General features: G+C 36.0%; 1 protein-coding gene and 1 pseudogene across 4 annotated transcripts; both read left to right on the top strand.

Annotated features, from left to right (window-relative positions):
* Nucleotides 1–365: 365 nt before the first annotated feature.
* LOC132267561 (subtilisin-like protease SBT5.4) lies at nt 366–7,014 on the top strand (annotated as a pseudogene).
* An 865-nt stretch (nt 7,015–7,879) lies between these two features.
* Nucleotides 7,880–13,531, top strand: LOC132267530 (subtilisin-like protease SBT5.4). Of its 4 annotated transcripts, none has more exons than XM_059768687.1 (11): nt 7,880–8,155; nt 8,921–8,981; nt 9,389–9,486; nt 9,602–9,769; nt 9,906–10,014; nt 10,745–11,273; nt 11,375–11,469; nt 11,588–11,833; nt 11,919–12,033; nt 12,293–12,494; nt 12,706–13,531. In XM_059768687.1, exons 1-11 carry the CDS (start codon nt 8,113–8,115, stop codon nt 13,266–13,268), a joined length of 2,229 nt encoding a protein of 742 aa, XP_059624670.1. In that variant the 5' UTR covers nt 7,880–8,112; the 3' UTR covers nt 13,269–13,531. The 4 variants fall into 4 exon arrangements, with proteins under 4 accessions (XP_059624670.1, XP_059624686.1, XP_059624675.1 ...); XM_059768703.1 differs by having other exon boundaries at nt 7,880–8,660; nt 8,872–8,981; XM_059768692.1 differs by having other exon boundaries at nt 7,881–8,155; nt 8,872–8,981; nt 12,706–13,530.
* The last annotated feature ends 1,327 nt before the right edge of the window (nt 13,532–14,858 follow it).

The following is a 14,858-nucleotide window of genomic DNA, read 5'->3' as shown; positions in this document are numbered from 1 at the left end:
AATGATCTTATAATTTTTTATATTTGTTAAGAGGTCCATAATATTATAATTTATAAAAAATAAAAATTTAACTTATAACTTACATAATTTAGGTTACTGAACAAATTAAGTTAGTTCATTACTTTTTATTTTCTCTAACATTAACGTGTACAAAAAATTGGTGGAACAGATCAGTCTAGTTGAATGGAACCGATCCGATAAATCTAAGTTGAAGGGGGTCGGTTTGGTCCCATAATTTTTTACGGTTCGATCCAATTCTAATTTCTAACCTGATTTTGATTTGGTATCATTTGGCACCGGAGACCCAACCGTTATATACACTAAAATAATGTCCAATCCCTAATTTCATACTCCTATCTCAATCTCAGTTCAGATTTCGCATATTCACGCTGCTGCCGTCCCTTCCCTTCTCTTCTCTCTGTCCTCTCTTCATCCATTACATCGTCGCCGTTGATTTTCTCCTTGGCCACCATGTGTCTATCAATGGCAAGGTTTTTGGTTTTGGTTACAGTTGTTGTCATCCTACCCCTCACAATCTTCTGCGAATCATCGTCCATCCCACGGTCGGCGACAATCGTCGAGCAGGCAATAGCAAAATGGTATTCAAGTCTTAGTGCTTTCAGAACTCCAAATATCGATGATGCCGAACGGAGGTTATTGACGACATCACGTCTTATCCTGCAATTAGAATTTCGTACTCTATTTTTCATTTGTGTTTGCGAGATATCGGTGCAGTGGGTTTTGGTCTGAGGCTTTGATTTTGAGGGAAAGGTGGAGTTAAAAGCAGAATAGTGAAACCTAACCAAACCAAACCTGTGTCTCATGGGTCATTTGTTTCTAATTTTTGTGATACCATTAGAAACGGTTTGGTTCCAACATAGTCCCAAACCGGTACCTACTTTTAACCCATTATTTTTCAGAGTCTAATTCGACCCAACTAAGAGTGCCACTGTGTCTGTTAATACTAGTAACAATTAAATCTGTGACTTAACTTCTCAAGCCTAGAATAGTGAGCAAAGAACAGGAGGATTGAGGAAACATGAAAACCTAGCTTACCAGCAGATCACTATTTGTTGAAATGAAAGGTTGTTGGACACACGAATTTCTAGGAAAACGACTAATCAGAGTTGGTGTCTAACTCAGAAATTCCTTTTCGTTTTGATGTATTTACATTCTATTTTTGGTAGATTAAAGTTCTCAATTGGTCATACCCTTGATTGTGTGTGGGAGTCTGGGAGACGAATTCATTTTCGGTAGTGTACTCGTGCATGATGACTAAATTAGAAACAGGTCTCTTTGAAGTTCAAATATCTGCGTGAAATATACAGGCTATATATATACACATACATTTACACATTTCATCCTAATTTCCAGTAGATTCTTTATACTTTTAAATAATAAATAGTAAATGCATCCAATGATTCAATTCATTTTCAGAATTACTATATTAGAGAAGATTATACAAAGACGAAGAATTTTTGAGATGTAGTCCTCTTCTGTATATAGATATCAATATGGGTACAAATAAACAACCCCCCTCATCTGCCCTCCTCCTCAGGACAAGAGGGAAGGAAACCATTCGCTTCTCTTTCTCCATGCAAACACTGGATGTATAATTTTTAAGCACAATACTTAAGGAAATATATATATCATTGTTGAATACAGCATTTCGCTATGATGGAAAGCAAAATGTTGTTTTCAAAACGTCTAATTTTTCTTGCACTCTTCATTCTTTTTTCTCTGTTCCAAACACCAGCTTTTGCGGAAAAAAAGGTAAGCAATGTATTGTCTTTAACAATTTTGTTGTCCCTCTAATGGACGGGCTTTGATTATTCTCCTTTTGTTTTTCTTGTTTCTTCTGTGGTGTCTTCAATCGTCATATATCGTGTACATGGGTGCTCATTCACATGGCCAAAAATTGACAGAAAGAGCTCTCGCCGAGGTTTCAGATTCTCATTACGAGTTTCTTGGATCATTCTTGGGAAGGTATTTGTAACACAGTTTTATAAATAATTTTTCCACTTTTTCATTACTAATCATATTTCTCTTAATCCCATATGAGTATGTGGAGTTTACCATATAAGTTAACCTTTTGCATAGCAAAAAATGAAAAAGGGAGAATTAAGGTGGCTGACCCATGAATTCTCTTTTTTCATAAAAAATTAATTCACAGCGTCACAAATTTGAGAATTCACTGTATTTCTCCACTTCCATGTTGTGTAAAATAAGTAAAGACCCAAATTTCACTCAATTATTAAGTCTTCATCAAGTCTTCCCGTTCAAAATCCTGATTGACAGAGATTGGGTGTTAGTGTTTTTGATACTATTGTATAACAATGTTCAATTCTCTCTTTCGCTCATGGTATTGTTTCATGCAGTACAAAGGAGGCCAAAGACGCCATATTTTACTCGTATAGAGGTTACATCGACGGCTTTGCTGCTATGCTTGATGAGGAACAGGCAGCTAAGATTTCAAGTACAACATCTTTTGTGGATAAATACTTCCCATTAATCATTTGTCTTCTTTATGTTTGATCATTAATTTTTGGTGTACACAACTGATAAATGTTTCACAATATTTGATGCAGAGGATCCAAAAGTTGTGTCCGTTTTCTTAAATGAAAGGATAGAATTGCACACGACACGGTCTTGGAATTTTCTTTCGTTAGAAAATAACAACGGTTTCGTTGACTCCAATTCCTTGTGGAAGAAAGCCAACTATGGAGAAGACATCATTATAGGAAATATTGACACTGGTAAGTGATAACCTTTCTTTCTTTTCTCTCTATATATATAGCTTGTTTTCAAACTAATTCTGTTTTATCTCTGTGGAGTATTAAATTTAGAATTCCTAATTTAACTTCACTTTGTTTTTGTTAGGGGTCTGGCCTGAATCAGAGAGCTTTACTGACAAAGGATATGGACCGTTTCCAAAAATATGGAATGGAATATGCCAGAATGACACCAAAGATGGATTATCTTGCAATAAGTAAGTTTGGTTTTCATTTAAATCACTACCCAACCATATTAAAATATTAAAATATGTCAACATACATATGGAAACAAAATCATATATCAAAGTATTCAAATGAATTCACACCCATTATGCCCCGGAATGATCACTTGGCATTCAAGGGCATTTTGGTTTTGTTTCCAAAAACAAGTTTGTGAAAAAGTGGGCATTACCCAGTGACCTAGTCAGGGGCGGACCCAGAACTTTAGGTAAGGGGGGGAAGACTGAAATTTTGTAATAATTTCAGGGGACATTAGCAATATTTTATGGGTATATAATAAAAAAATGAAAAAATAGCATGGTATATTAGTAAAATAAAATAAAATTTCAGGGGGGGTAGACTTGCACATAGGTCCATCCCTGGACCCAGTAGGCAGAGCCCAGCTCCTTGAATGGGTGTGCCCGAGTCCCCCTTCCCCCAAGTTTGCCAAGAAAAAAAAAAAAAAAAATCAATAATAAAAGAGTCAACAAAAAAAGTGGAAGCGGTTTGGACTCTCACAAGTATATATATTTTTTCTGGGCAAACGGAAATTTTTTATATAATAATGGAACAATAAATACACTCGAGTGAAAGAAAACGAACAGCAGCCCCCAAACCAGATCTAAACTAAGAGCATGGAAACAGTTGAACCAGAGAAAATTACAAGGCAAAAGAAGCCAAACAGCTCAAGCAACAAGGATAAAATTCACTTAGCTTTGCAGTAACACATCAATAGATAAGCCAGTCCAGTCACTTCCCACCAAATGAGCTTGGCAATCTCCACTGTGGTCTTACTGAATTATGATGATATCTCAAGTTTCTTTCAATCCAAATATGCCACAAGGAAGCTGAGAAGAGCTTCCTATAAAACTTGTGTCTCATTGAATTAGAACTAAAATTTATGTAGAACCAGAATGTCATGTGTTGAAAGCTGTCAAACAAAGGCAACCTCCAAACCAAAAGATCACTAAGCCACTACCAGATTTCCCTAGCAAAGCAGCAACCAACAAATAGATGATCAGTTGAGTCCTCATCCATATAGCAAAGATGGCAGATTGAAACCACAGACAATCCTCCCAAGTCTCAAGTTGAACAAGGACAGAAGATTGTTATGGAAAATTATGCAATAGGTGGTTTTGACTCTCACAAGTCCCTAACTTATAAATGTTATAAAGTTTATGACAATTGAGAATGAACCTTAAATATAAATAAAGAGAGACTTCTTCTGATAGGAACAACATATGCATGACTTATTTAATGCTCTTGTTTGCCACTAAATTGGCAAAAGAAGAAAAGAAAAAGAATAACAAGAAAACTTATTGTTTCGTCTATTTATTCACAAAATTTTCAGGAAACTTATTGGAGTTAGGTACTTATACAAAGGATATGCTTCTTCAAAAGATGGCCCAAAAGATGGTTGCTCCAATTGCAGTGCCCGAGACCATAGTGGCCACGGAACTCACACACTATCAACGGCAGGTGGGAACTTTGTCTTGGGAGCAAGGATGTTTGGCATCGACTATGGAACTGCAAAAGGTGGTGCACTTAGAGCCAGAGTGGCTGCTTATAAGGTATGTTGGTCAACAGGATGCTCCGAAGCTGACATCCTCAAAGCCTTTGATTATGCCATACACGATGGCGTTGATGTTCAGTATTGGTAGGTGGACAGCCCAGGCCATACTTCAAAAGTGGCATTTCAATCGGGGCATTCCATGCTGCTAAGCATGGCATCGTCGTGGTGACCTCAGTCGGGAATCATGGACCAGCTGATGGTACTGTCACCAATGTTGCACCATGGGTACTAACTGTTGCAGTCAGCACCATGCATGGATCATGACTTTATTAATTATGTTGACCTTCATAATGGAATGCGCCTCAAGGTTCAATTCACATTCTGTCTATATATATGTTTGTGTTTTTCATTAAGAGGGTGATCATTGATACAATGGTAAGGTTGTTTCATTGTGACTTGAAAGTCACGGGCAAGACTGCATAGGTGGCCATGCATTAATGGGAGTCTAGTGTACTGGGCTAGCCCATATATATATATATTAACAAATAGAAGAAATAATGTCATTAACATGATTTGGCCTTGCTTGTGTTAATTCTTCTATTTATTAATTATGCAAAATGTGATATTAGGGGACAAGTATTACTAAACCATTGGCAGAAGATAGACTCTATCCGCTTCTTACCGGTGCACAGGCTAAAGCTGCTGTCAACGCTTCTGATGGAGATGCATAAGAATAATCTGCATTTATTATGAGAAAGAAAGAAAGAAAGAAAGGATGACAAGAAATCATTTCAGTATGTGGGCAATCTGATCATAATTCATAATTTGATTAATTATTTTTATATATGCAGTTTGGTGTGTAAGAAAGAAAAACTGGACCCCGAGAAGGTGAAGGGTAAGATCTTGGTCTGTCTTAAGGGCGAAGTCCCAAGAATGGACAAGACTGAAGAGGCTGTTCGTGGAGGTGCTGTGGGGATAATTCTTTGCAACAATAAGGAAAGTGGAAATTCACTCTACGCTGATGGTCACCTCATTCCGGCTTCACATATTAATTATACAGCTTGTCTTGCTCTTTTAGAGTACATCAACTCTACCAAGTACCTCTCTCTCCTTCTCAATTCCATTTTTCGAGTTATTATGTCAATTACATCAACTTTCTTATACTCATTATTACTGTAATTATGTAGTGATCCGCAGGGTACTATTAAGAGTTCAGAAGTAGAACTCAACACAAAGCCTGCTCCAGTCATGACCGATTTCTGCTGTACGGGTCCAAACACTAATACACCAGAGATCCTCAAGGTTTGAACCCAGCCAGGAACATTAAAATTTTTTTTAAAAAAAAAAAAAAAAAAAAAAAAAATTAAAGCCAATTTCCAGTTTTTGCTTCTTTATTTTATCATATTGTAATGAATTGATCTCCAATTTTTTTTTTTTTTAATTTTTTTTTTCGGGTTTAATATTAAGCCTGATATCACTGCACCAGGTGTAAATGTGAGCTGCAAATACTCAATCACCTGGACCAACTGACAAGCGAATTACTCCCTTTGCCATTATATCTGGAACATCCATGTCTTGTCCCGCTGCCATTAGATCCGCAATCATGACCACCGGTAAATATTTCAGTTCATTTTTAGTCGTACTAATGATATCTTCTACCAATCTTGGTTCTGTCATCACATTAGTTCTAAAAGTTGTGCTACAGATACCAAAATTATTTCCACCTACTCAGTTTTATACTCATTTGAACTATATATTCAGTCCGAGTGATATGTGCTGAATTTTTTTTTGTTTGTGAACTTTTTCATCTGCAGCAAGAACAAGAGACAATTCTCGTCGTCCAATGGTCAATGGTTCCCATGTTAAGGCAACACCATTCAATTATGGTGCTGGACACGTACAACCAAACCTCGCTGCAGATCCTGGCTTGGTCTATGACTTGAAAGTAAAGGATTGCAAGGACTTCCTTTGTGCACTTGGCTATGAAAAAACCATAATTTAGATCTTTTCAAAGAGTCATGTATGTCCCAATTTTACCAATCCTCTCAGTATCTTAAACCTCAACTACCCTTCAATAACTGTCCCTAAACTCTCCGGCTCAATTACCCTGCGTCAAACACTGAAGAATGTTGGGTCACCGGGTATCTATAGAGCTCGTGTTTGTTCACCACGAGGATTTTTAGTTGTTGTTCGACCTGATGTTTTGGAATTTACGAAGACTGATGAACAGAAGACCTTTTATGTGACAGTGAAAGAAGCTAAGAAAACAAAGAGTGGTGGCTATGCATTTGGACACTTATTATGGTCAGATGGGGTGCATAAAAGTCAGGAGTCCAGTTGTGGTTGCTAGAGCTGCCCCAGAAACCACCAAGTAGATATGTATGCTAAACAAAGTGACCTGGATGAGACAATTAGATATGAAATAGTCAAGTACATGAAGATTTTTTTTAATTGTATGTTATTATTCAATTTGTACAAATCGATATGACGGTTGTTGGATTAACTCAAAACAAAAAATAAATAAATAAAAAATGATTGTGTAAATATGTACAGTATTTGGGTTTTTCTTGTAAATATGCTATAAATTTTTTATTTTTTTCACGTTAATGAAAGTTGAAGGGAAAGATAAATTGAGTATTACCAAATTACAAATTGCAGAGAAATTAGACTGTTATTAAAATCTCCTGCACAGTACATTTGCTTCTAATAAAGGAATCCTAGAAACAGCTCAATTTTAAAATGTCTCTTAAAATCACAAAAAAGAGGCCAATATCCTACTATACTAGGATAAATAGTAAATATAGGAACAATTCAAATCCATAGTTAGTTTGGTTAGTTTGCAAGTGTTGATAATTGGAACATTTTAGGTTAGGAATGAATCTCCATTAATCAAAATGAATTCCAAAAAATAGTGTGTCTCTCACTTTTTGGCGAGACAAATGGTTCACAACTTCACATAAGGATTCTCTCAATTGGAAAAATAACATTACTTTTGAAATTTAAATGATAGTGGTAATGGAATTTGATAAAATAATTTATTATTATTATTTTTTCAAAGGAAAATGATTCATACACCTATAGTTACAGTAAATTGCTAGACTTATTTTTTTTTAATTGATCAATTGTGTAACAAATAAGGAAGTGGAGCCCTCCATTTATTTATATTTGGTATAAATAATTAATTAAAAATTATTCGGAGTTCACAAATGTTTAGTGTGAGTATCATTGCTCTTTTTCCAAAGTTAAAGCAAAATGTGTAAATGTAAATGGTCTAATTTTGTCTAACATACATTGGGTTGAGCTTTTGCTAAAAAATGGGCTCAGGCCCAACCAAAAAAACAGAAGACAACATAAACATTGGTCCAGAAATGGATGGAGTTAGGGCACTATAGGTTGAGCATGACTCCTCAATCAGGATCGGGAGGAGGTTCTGAGCAGAGGGAAGACTATGCCATTCGATCAGTGCAAGAGAAGCATCCATTTTAGACTTCAAAGCCCGCAATTGAAGCTTTGGTCTGATGGCATTTGATAAATATATGATTGTCAGAACCTGGTTTTGAGAGGAAGATTTGTTCCTGAAGAGACGATTAAAATTCTCAATTGGCTATGGCATTGCCCTTGATTCTATGTGGTCGACACATTCATTTCGGTAATATACTACTACATGTTGACTAATTAGAAGAGGTCTCTTTGTCTCATATATCTGAGTGAAATCTACGCCAATATACACTTGTTTATATATATACATTTTCATTCTAATGTCCTGTAGATTCTTTCTAATTTAAAATAGTACATGCGTGCATTTATCCAATTTATTTTCAGAAATACTTAAAAAAAATTATAAATAGAAAAATGGTGGAAGAATTTATGAGATTTAATTCTCCTCTCTCACTATATATATGTATAGATAGATACCAATATGGTGGTGTAAATACACAATCCCTCCTCCTTGGGACAAAAACGGAAGGAATGGAGTCCCATTCGCTTCTCTTTTCTCAATGCAAACGAAGGATTTAAAGTCTTTAAGCACAATACATAAGAATATATATATTATTGTCGAAAACAGCAAAATGTTGTTTTCAAAACTTCCAATTTTCCTGGCACTCTTCATTCTTTTCTCTTTGTCCCCAACACCATCTCTCGCAGTCAAAAAGGTAAGCATTGTCTCAACATTTTTCTCTACATATATATATATATATATATATATATATATATGATGGAAATTCATATATATCTTACTGTTTTACTCCTACAAATTTCTCTTCTAGTCATGGATTGGTTTGGACTTTAGCTTATTTCCTAGTTCTTATGGACTGGCTTTGATTATTTTCCCTTATTTTTTATTATTATTTTTTTCTTTATTAGTCATATATTGTGTACATGGGAGGTCATTCACATGGCCGAAAAATGACAGAGAGAGCTCTCGGCGAGGTATCAGCTTCTCACTACGAGTTTCTTGGATCATTCTTGGGAAGGTATTTGACACTTAGTTTGATAAATAATTTTCCACTTTCCATTATTATTATTTTTCTTTTAATCCCATATGAATATATGGAGTTGGCTAGATAAATTATATTTTTCCATAGTAAAAAATGGAAAAAGAGAATTAACGTGGCCTAGCCATGAATTCTGTTTTTTCATAAAAAAATATAATTCATGGCTTCACGTATTAATCCACTTCTATGTGGTGTAAAATGAGTGGAGACCCAAATTTCAGCCAGGTGACAATTATTTTATGTAAATAGAGTCAATTATTAAGTCTACATTAAATATTCCTGTTTCAAAAATTCTTAGTGTCGGACATTGGGCGTTAGTGTTTTTCATATTATTGTGTAACAATGTTCCACTCTCTTAATTTTGCTCATGGTATTGTTTCATGCAGTACAAAGGAGGCCAAAGATTCAATATTTTACTCGTATAGAGGATACATCAACGGCTTTGCCGCTATGCTTGACGAGGAACAGGCGGTTAAGATTTCAAGTACAACATCTTGTGTCAATAAATACTTTTCATTAATCCTTTGCCTCCTTTATTTTCGATCATTAATTTTTGGTTTACAAAACTGATAAATGTTTCACAATAAATATCGACGCAGAGGATCCAAATGTTGTGTCCGTTTTCTTAAATGAAAGGATAGAATTACACACAACACAGTCTTGGAATTTTCTTTCATTAGAAAATAACAATGGTTTCGTTGACTCGAATTCCTTGTGGAAGAAGGCCAAGTATGGAGAAGACATCATTATAGGAAATCTGGATTCTGGTAACTGAAAACCTTTCTTTCTTTTTCCAATTATCTCTATATATAGCTTGCTTTTCAAACTAATTCTGTTTTATCCCTGTGATTCCAGCATATTAAATTTGGAATTCATAATTTCTCATGACTTTACTTTTCTTAGGTGTCTGGCCTGAATCAGAGAGCTTTAGTGACAAAGGATATGGACCCGTTCCATCAAAATGGAATGGAGTATGTCAGAATGATACCAAAGATGGATTCCCTTGCAATAAGTAAGTACCAGTTTCATTTGAATCACTACCCGACCACATGAATATTTCATGTCAACACATGTACCGTGCCAGAGAAGGCATTTCTTTGAACTTGGAATTTCATCGTGTAGACTCTTTCGCCAAGATCTTGTCACGAGATGGCTTCGATCCAGATGAAGTGAGCTTCCCAAACAAAACCATATATCAAAGTACTCTAAAATGAATACACACCCATTATGCCCCAAATGAACAGTTGGCATTCAAGGGCATTTTGGTTTTGTTTCGAAAAAATCAGCTTGTGAATAACTATTGATTTTTTAATCAATAATGAAATAGTCAACAAAGTAATTGGAAGTGGTTTGTTGAAAGTTCAAGTACATATAAACAGCAACGATCTTGATTCTCCATAATCTTTACTAGCAAGAGCTTGGACTCTCACAAGTCCCTAATTTATAAATGTTATAAAGTTAATGGCGATTGAAAATGAATCTGAAATATAAATAAATTCTTCTGATAGGAACAATTCTTGATAGGTGCAAACAATTCTTTGGGGGGGGGGGGGGGGGGGGGGGGGGGGGGGTTGGGGTTGGGGTAGGTGAGTACCAACTATATATGCATGACTTGCTTAATGCTTGTGCTTGACACTAAATTGGCGTACTGGTTGATTTTTTTTTTTTTTTGGGTGGTGGAAATTAAAAAAATTAATAACAAGAAAAGTTCTTATTTCGTCTATTTTTTTTGACAATTTCAGGAAACTTATCGGAGTTAGGTACTTATACAAAGGATATGCTTCTTCCAAAGATGGCCCCAAAGACCATTGCTCCAATTGCAGTGCCCGAGACTATGGTGGCCACGGAACTCACACACTATCAACGGCAGGTGGGAACTTTGTCTCGGGAGCAAGTGTGTTTGGCATTGACTATGGAACTGCAAAAGGTGGTGCACCTAGAGCCCGAGTGGCTGCTTATAAGGTATGTTGGTCAACAGGATGCTCCGAAGCTGACATCCTTAAAGCCTTTGATTACGCCATACATGATGGCGTTGATGTGCTTTCAGTATCGGTTGGTGGAAAGGCCAGGGAGTACTTCAAAAGTGCCCTTTCAATTGGGTCATTCCATGCTGATAAGCATGGCGTTGTAGTGGTGACCTCAGCCGGGAATGATGGACCAGCTGATGGTAGTGTCTCCAATGTTTCACCATGGCTACTAACTGTTGCAGCGAGCACCATGGATCGTGAACTTGTTAATTACATTGACCTGCATAATGGAATGCGCCTCAAGGTTCAATTCAAATTTTGTCTATTTATGTCATTAACTTTGGCCTTGCTTGTATATCTTCTATTTGTTTGAGATTCTATTTACTATACAAAATATGATACTAGGGGACAAGTATTACTAAACCATTGCGAGAAGATAGATTCTACCCGCTTCTTACTGGTGCACAGGCTAAAGCTGCCAATGCTTCTGATACTGACGCGTAAGAACAATCTGCTGCATTATGAGAAAGAAAGAAAGAAAAAAGAAAAATCATTTTAGTACTTGAGCATCATGTGATTTGATCATAATTTATAATTTGCTTGTTTATATATATGAAGTTTGCTGTGTAAGAAAGAAAAACTGGACCCTCAGAAGGTGAATGGTAAGATCTTGGTGTGTCTTAAGGGCGACAACCCGAGAATGGACAAGAGTGAACAGGCTGCTCATGCCGGTGCTGTGGGGATGATTCTTTGCAATAGTAAGGAAAGTGGTAATACACTCATGGCTGATGCTCACAGCATTCCTGCTTCAAATATCAATTATACAGCTGGTCTTGCTCTTTTTGCCTACATCAACTCTACCAAGTGTTTATCTCTCTCAATTCTATTTTTCCAGTTATTGCATCAATTTCATCAGTTTTCTTATTCTTATTACTATAATGAAATGTAGTGATCCGCAGGGTACTATTAAGGGTAAAGCAGTAGAACTTTACTCAAAGCCTGCTCCAGTCATGGCTACTTTCTCCTCTAAGGGTCCAAACACTATTACACCAGAGATCCTCAAGGTTTGACACCAGGAACAAGAACCTTTTTTTTTCTTTCCCCTTCCTATTGTACTTAAAACCAATGTACAGTTTTGGCTTCTATAAGATGATTTTCAATGTGAATAGTCAAAGTCCAATAAGCTACCGAATCACTTGTAACGACTTTAAGACATCTGATGGTGGCGAATAATTTGGTCAGACTGTTGGGCCTGACTATTCACTTTGAATAGCATACTGTAATTAATCGATCTCCGTTTTTTATTTTTGGGTTAATATTCAGCCTGATATCACCGCACCAGGAGTAAATGTGATAGCTGCATATACTGGATCAACTTTGGGATCCTTTAATAAGCGCACTACATTTTTCTTTGAATCTGGAACATCCATGTCTTGTCCTCATGTTTCCGGAATTGCTGCCCTTCTCAAAGCAATCCACCCCGATTGGAGTCCCGCTGCCATTAGATCCGCAATCATGACCACCGGTAATATTTCATTTAACTTTTAGTCGCACTAATATCTTCTAGCAATCTTAGTACTATCAGCACATTTGTGCTAAAAGTTGTCCTATAGATACATCTACTCGGCTTCATAATTAATTTGAACTATATATTCAGGCCAAGTGGTAAGCATTTTCCTTTTGCTAATTTTTTTTTTTTTGGTTTTGTTTTTGTTTGTGTACTTTTTCATCTGCAGCAAAAACAAGAGACAACACTCACCGTCCAATGTTTAATGGTAGTTCCTCTGTTAAGGCAACGCCATTCAATTATGGTGCTGGACACGTACATCCAAACCTTGCTGCAGATCCTGGCTTGGTCTATGACTTGAAAGTAAAGGATTACAAGGACTTCCTTTGTGCACTTGGCTATGAAAAAACTGTAATTGAGCTCTTTTCAAAGAGTCATGTATGTCCCAATTTTACCAATCCTCTCAGTATCTTAAATCTCAACTACCCTTCAATAACTGTCCCTAAACTCTCCGGCTCAATTACCCTGCGTCGAACACTGAAGAATGTTGGGTCACCGGGTATCTATAGAGCTCGTGTTCGTTCCCCACCAGGATTTTTAGTTATTGTTCGACCTGATGTTTTGGAATTTACGAAGACTGATGAACAGAAGAACTTTTATGTGACAGTGAAAGAAGCTAAGAAAACTAAGAGCGGTGGCTATGCATTTGGACACTTGTTATGGTCAGATGGGGTGCATAAAGTCAGGAGCCCAATTGTGGTTGCTAGAGCTGCCCCTGGAACCACTAAGTAGATGTGTATACAAACAAAATGATCTGGATTAACTCCAAAATAAAAAATAAAAATTTTAAAAACATCATTCCAATTATTCACATCGGGCCATTTTAGTTTTTTATTGTCCATTCTTTAAGATTTAGGCTTCATTAATTTGGGTGTAAAAACATTTTCATGTAAAATGTTTTTTTAGTTTTTATTTTTCAACGTTTGACAATGGTCCTGAAAATATTTTTAATATTTTCAGGTGTTCTCTTATTTGATGCATTGATTATTAAATCTGTCCTACTTCTCGGTTACTCTTTTTTAAAGATTTACCAAATAAAACATATAATTTTTTTTTTTTTTTTTGAACAACCAAACACAAAAAATAAATAAATAAATAATTTTTTTAAAAAAATATTTTACATTGGAGAAATAATCCTTCCTCTGAAGAGAACACAAAATTTTCTCAGAACAGAGCCTTGATTGGGAGTCATTCCCACCCTTAAAAATTATCGAAGATAGAGTAATGGAATTTAACATATTGTAATTTGAACAACAATAATCTTCATACTTATTAATTTACCATTCAAAAAACAAATAATAATAAAAAATAATAATCACAATAATCTTCCTAGTTCTCATTATTCTGCAACGTGATTGCTTAACTCTTTCTTTTGCTCAACAACAGACACTAAATAGAAGGCCAAGGATGCCATATTTTAGAGCACCTCCAGTGCTCTTTCATTTTGAGCTCTCAAACTCATAATTTGAGAGATGGGTCAAAAAAGTCACTCCAATGGCCTTTCATTTGATCTCCCAAAATTTGAAAATCTCAAAATTTCCCTCAAATATAAAAGCTGTCAAATTTTTTTAGCAGCTCTCTAGCACCGACACGCCCCCCCCCCCCCCCCCCACCGCGCCCAACACACACACACACACACACACACATAATTTCAACCAAAATTCGGCTATATATATATATATATATAAAAGATTATAAAAAATTTAACGGATTCAGTTTGCAAAACAAGAATTACAGACCCTGATTAGTTTATTTAGAAAAAAATGTTAAAATAAAACCCATACATACAATTTAGCTTGCAGAGAGAGAGAGAGAGAGAGAGAGGCCAAGCTTGAGAGTTGAGAGAGCGGCTGAAGCTTGCGAACAGCGAACCTGAACTGGAACAGCAGGCGATGTAAACTGATAGATATGGGTTTTTGAACAATCTGAAATGATATGCCGATATGGGTTTTGATCTTTTGATTCTTGCAGACAGATCACACACACACATATATATAATTTCAACCACACACACACGCATATAATTTCAACCCAAATTCGTCTATATATATATATATATTTAAAAAATATCATAAAAAATTTCACCAAATAGGAATTAGTTTGCAAAACAAGAATTACAGTCCCTGATTAGTTGATTTAGGAAAAAAAAAATTAAAACAAAACCCATACATAAAATTTAGCAGTTGCAGAGAGAGAGAGATAGAGAGAGAGAGAGAGAGAGAGAGAGAGGGGCCAAGCTTGAGAGTTCAGAGAACAGCTGAAGCTTGCGAACGGCGAACCCGAACTGGAACAGCAGGCGATGTAAACTGAAAGATATGGGTT

The sequence above is a fragment of the Cornus florida genome, unplaced genomic scaffold (genome assembly GCF_030987335.1).
Source record: "Cornus florida cultivar Cherokee Brave unplaced genomic scaffold, ASM3098733v1 CherokeeBrave_3.0.0_Hap2_Chr01, whole genome shotgun sequence".
Classification (NCBI taxonomy): Eukaryota; Viridiplantae; Streptophyta; class Magnoliopsida; order Cornales; family Cornaceae; genus Cornus; species Cornus florida.
This window is presented reverse-complemented; position numbering and strand designations above follow the sequence as displayed.